The sequence below is a fragment of the Cotesia glomerata genome, linkage group LG6 (genome assembly GCF_020080835.1).
Source record: "Cotesia glomerata isolate CgM1 linkage group LG6, MPM_Cglom_v2.3, whole genome shotgun sequence".
Classification (NCBI taxonomy): Eukaryota; Metazoa; Arthropoda; class Insecta; order Hymenoptera; family Braconidae; genus Cotesia; species Cotesia glomerata.
This window is the reverse complement of record NC_058163.1, coordinates 14,502,405-14,507,715: the sequence shown is the minus strand read 5'-3', so window position 1 is coordinate 14,507,715 and position 5,311 is coordinate 14,502,405. Positions and strand designations below refer to the sequence as shown.

At 32.9% G+C, this 5,311-nt stretch overlaps 1 protein-coding gene across 1 annotated transcript; it reads left to right on the top strand.

Annotated features, from left to right (window-relative positions):
* The first annotated feature begins 302 nt into the window (after positions 1-302).
* LOC123268111 (neither inactivation nor afterpotential protein C-like) lies at positions 303-4,743 on the top strand. Its single transcript, XM_044732992.1, has 5 exons — positions 303-308; positions 3,770-4,110; positions 4,180-4,390; positions 4,468-4,609; positions 4,678-4,743. The coding sequence occupies exons 1-5, from the start codon at positions 304-306 to the stop codon at positions 4,726-4,728; spliced, it is 750 nt and encodes a 249-aa protein (XP_044588927.1). The 5' UTR covers position 303; the 3' UTR covers positions 4,729-4,743.
* Positions 4,744-5,311: the final 568 nt, after the last annotated feature.

The following is a 5,311-nucleotide window of genomic DNA, read 5'->3' as shown; positions in this document are numbered from 1 at the left end:
TGTTGATTTTATTGATAGCACTCAAATCCATTTTTGAATTATTAAGCTAAAAATTGATAGAAAATAGTTAATAATAATAATAGCAATTAGTCATAAAATATAATAATGAATTAAATGACTTACTTGATTTTCTGTTGAATACACAATTTCAAATATTTTTAACAAAAGACACAAGTTTTTTTTTAACTGAACGACTGATTCAAGTAACTGCAAGTAGAGGACTGATATTCTGAGGCAAGTAAGTATAATTCCCCATCAAAAATCCCCTCCCACCGACGCCAAAAACAGGTTCAAACTTGTCGGATGACGTAAAAACATAATGTGATCGAGAGAGAGGAGGGGTTAAAAAAACGTTAAAATTAAAAAAACTCTTACCCCATATCGATAAAACAGAGCATCATTCGGTATCAAACCGACTGTTAATACCCTGTAGTCGATAACATATATCACCAGTTAACATCGAACTATCGACAAATACTTATCTCAAATCGGTAAATAAACTTCAATACCTACACCTCCGTTTCATCCCACCAGAGCGGCGTAAGTATCGAAATTTCTCGCATATACTTATACTACAAGTCATTTGAATATATACAAAATTCATCATCACATCAAATAAGTGCATATCACATCAACACCAAAGCTGATAGACGGTAAAGATATCAGCTCTGCTGTTGGGGTGGTAGCATTTCGACTTAAATCAACTGATTAACAAATCGATGATAATCCCCTAACAGTCAGTAAAAATCGATTACCAAATCGATGACAACCCTCAACAGTCGATAAAAATCGATGATAATCCCCAACGGTAAAAATCGATCACCAAATCAATGCTAATCTCCAGCAGTCGGTAAAAAAGAACACAAAACCCACTATCAATATCGCAGAAAATCCACCAACAATAGTCGATAAGACAGAAATTCAATGTCGATACTGTAGGAATCTTAAACTTTCTTTCGTAAACTTTTTTTAAATGACGTTAAATCAATTAAATATCAAGGTAATGTAATAAATACAAAAGAAAGTCGTATTAAAAACAAATAAATGAAAAATGAGAGTCTTTTATTTTTATTAGCGGGAAATAATGTGTATAAAAGTAAATCGTAAAAAAAATGTAAAAAGGTTGATGAAATCCAAAAATAGCCTATAACCATCTACGAAAAATTCTGCGTCGAATGGTAGCAGTCCCATCCCGATAGCTTCAGCCGTTCTTGAGTTATAAATAGTGTAACTAACGCGACTTTCTTTTATATAGATAGATAAGATATATAAGATATATAAGACTTTGATGCGTTTGACCAGCTCTTCTGGCGACGTTTTAGACCAGCAGCTAAACCTAAGGACAGATGCCGCGGGAACTCGAATTTAAATTCCCGTGACATATAAAGCTAGAAGGCCACTTAGCCTCTTGAAATCGAAATTCCTTTTGGATGAGCTCTTTTTCCTAGGTATGAGAGGACCCAGATACGTGGTCACGATCGTGACTCGTTTTGGGCCCAAGACAATTCATTCCCGATAATTCATACCGGACAATTCGTCCCCTGACAATTTATTCCTGCGAAAATTCTTTCCCTGACAATTTATTCCCGACAATTTATCTCTTATTGGCTGAAAAAGATCTCTTCACTCGAAATCATTACAGTAATTGATTAAGGTAGTACTATCGGTTTTAGAATTTGTGTTCAGAATTTAATGAAATTTGGCATATCGGTATTTTATAATATCATAATTAAGCAGTAAAATTTTTGGAAGCCTGGCGAGTCCTGAAAAAAAGATATTAATATTGACATATTTTTACCTTTACCATTGATCCTTATGGAAAATTACAGACTTTATTTTATTTCACAAAACTGGACGTTCAGATTCTTATGAAAATTGAGACAACGAGAGAAAATAACATCTAGAACATATTTAATAACTATCAGTATGGTTTCCGAGCATATGAAAATATTTATTAATAAAAAACATTCAAAATTTGTCTCTGTCTCTACTTCTCCAACGTAATTTAGTATAGGAAAATCTACTACGTTAACCAAATAAGGTTATTTTTTGGGATTTGACTCTTGTGGTAACGGTAGTACTACCTCAAGACTTATTTTCATTCATTAAATTTATCTCTAGGATTATAATCCGCGATAAAGTGTTGTTGAATATTATTTACTATTGTATCAATTAACCTAAGGGTAAGAATGAATCGTTACAGGGATGAACTGTCAGAGATGAGTTGTCAGGGATAAATTGTCTTGAGCCCAAAACGCAGTGAATCGTGGTTACTTAAGTGAAATTGACTGGGACATAAAATAGTGTGATTAGAACGATACTTGGTTGACGGACAAGATGAATTTGAATTTGATTGTTATAAAATTTACCGAATTAACAATATAACTAAAACGAAATTAAGAAAAAAAAGTTTGGAAAATCCAAAAGTGCACGACTCATGATGCTCAATTAATTATGAAATATTTAAAAAAAAAAAAATAAAAAAAAAACAAGTTTAAAATTAGTTGCCGAAAAAACAGCTGTACTAGGAAGGTAATGCACAGGCGCCCCTGGTGGAATAAATGTACACATACATAATATGTATAGAAATATCACCATCCATGTTCATTTTACATGGATATATATATAGATATACAGTCTTCTTGCTTTTTTATTTTATTTATTGTACATGAACAACACTGAATTATCTAACCATTCGCATTCAGTGACCTACAATTCTCCTCAGGAATTTTTTAAAAAAAAATTTGATTCAATTAATGCATTTTTTCGAAAGTTACAGTGTTTTCAGAGTTTTCAAGGTTTCATACATGATGGACAGAAAGATTTTTTGGAAAGTGTCAAATTAATCTCCATTAAATTATCTTGACAATAATATGCAAAATATCTTGATTCCGTGAACTAACAAGACTATAATAATGGAAATAGTTGCCAAAATAAAGCAAAAATAATTTTTCGATCGTAAAGCACTCTCTGATGCTTCGGATCATGAGTCGTGCAATTCTCAAGGTCTTGTCTCTTTGGAATGATTTACCCCCACAAAATAGCGGCAAATACCTGACTGAATTTATTGGATATTTAATATGATTTAATTGAATTTATCTAGACAAAACAACTAAGCTTACAAGCGGAGTATCATTGCCTTACGTTACAATTTCTGGCGATAGTATCGTCCTCAGTAGGATGGCTTTTCATGGACACTTCGGTTGCAGTACAGTGGCCTGGTCTTTACTGGCGATAATTTAAACTTAATGCTCACCGCATAGAAAATATTTGCAACCAACTCACTCGCAGACCAATGACTAACTAACTGAGCCAACCCCGTTTTCGCTGATACAACCGGATCCATCTTGTTGGTATTTGTCCCCTAGCTTCTTACGAGATCCTAGCGGCTGTAAAGTCAGAGATTGACTCACCGTTAGAGGTCTGCTCTCTCACTCTTATCAAAAACTTTTTACCCAATGGCTAATAGTACCACTATGTGTCTGCAAAATAAACTGACAATGGCCGGTGCACTAGGTTTCTCCACGAGCATGAATACAATGTATGTCCATTGGTAAGTCCAAAATGCAATGTTACAACCTCTTACAGTTCAAAGCGACCGTGATTTAAATTTCATAGTGGGGTATTGTTTATACGTGTATTAGAAATATACACGGTCAATTTTTCAAATTTTATAAAATAACGAAGGTCTGACCGTCGCGGGCTCTCGGACTATTAATTTTTTTCAATAATTAAATTTCAAATACAAACATTCTGTATTATCTTTCAGCTATAGGTCAAATTTTGGTATCTTGTATTACTTTTATGATGCGATGGAGGCAAGAGGCAAACTACATGATTTCAAACTCCCACCAGAAAGAAAACTTCGCTACCTTCGAGATAAAATTAGTGGCTATTCGAACAGATGTGCGTCAGATAAAAGAAATTATCATCGAGAAAATATCAATATATTTGAGAAAATCGACGAAATTATGATTTTAATGGAGTTTGATGATGCCGCTGAATCAATCTGGAAAACTTTATCTGCTATTTTACTAATTGGAGAAATAAGTTTCATTATAAATACGGATAATGAAGCTGATGTTGATGACATGAAATTGTCAAACTTCGGTATGACGCTTTTTTTATAATAATAAGATTTCGTGTATGAGCTGTATTTATTTTTGTAATTGTCTACAGTTGCAGAGCATCTGGGACTTGACCAGAAAAAGTTCGCTTGGTCATTAACCAATTATTGTCTTATAAGAAAAGGAGAAGCGATCCGGCATAAATATATTTGTGAAGAAGCTCTTCTAGCTCGTGACATTCTAGCATGTACATTATATCAAAGGCTTGTTGACTGGATTATTAATTTTATCAATTTAAAACTCTCAGTCACTCGCACTTTATTGTAAGAAAACTTTATTAAAATAATCTGTTACATTTTCATGACTGTTTGCTGGAAATTAATGTTCTATCATTTTTCAGTGGCAGCAAATATTTAGTCAGCATTTTAGATTTTTTTGGGTTTGAATGCTTTAATTATAATAAAGTTGAACAGTTGATTGTAAATACCGTCAATGAGCAACTACAATGTTACTATAATCAAAGAGTCTTTATATGGGAAATGGTGAGATATTTATATTTATATTGAACTAGAATTGAATACACAAACACACACTTTTTTAATTTCAACAGACGTCACATACCAATCGGAGTAAGTTAAGTATAGCAAGAATAGCTTCCTAGGACTTTAAAGATTAGAGATCTGATGAAAATTTGATTTTCGAAAATTGAAGTGCAACTTATAACTTCCCAATTTTTCAAAAATTATTGAATTTCACCCTTGGAAGTTTAAAAGTATTATCTCGATCAGTATACAACGTATTATTACGGAAGTTAAACTACAGCTAGTAAGCCGTTTTATTACTTTTTTAATTATCCACATCAAGTTAATAGCTTGAAAATTACATAATTTTTGGAATTAAAACTTTATTGTTACTGTTGTGAAGTTAGTAACCTGCTTATATAAGAAGCACAAGTTTTTTTTGAGAGAAAAATATCCTAGAGTAACGGACAATAAGGGATATTAAGGGAGAATACAAACTTCACATGATAAAGTTTACAAGCATGAAAAACATTTTCCGCTTGTAAACAGAGGTAGACCTTCATACTACGCCTCCATATTCCGCCGTCAATCTTACAGCTTTAAATGAATTATGTTATTTTTTTTTAATAGCTTCCCTTGGGTTCTTGCAAAAACCACGATGAACTGTCAACATCAATACTCTGGCGATCGATCTGATAGCTAAGAAAAGGACGTGGTCAACAA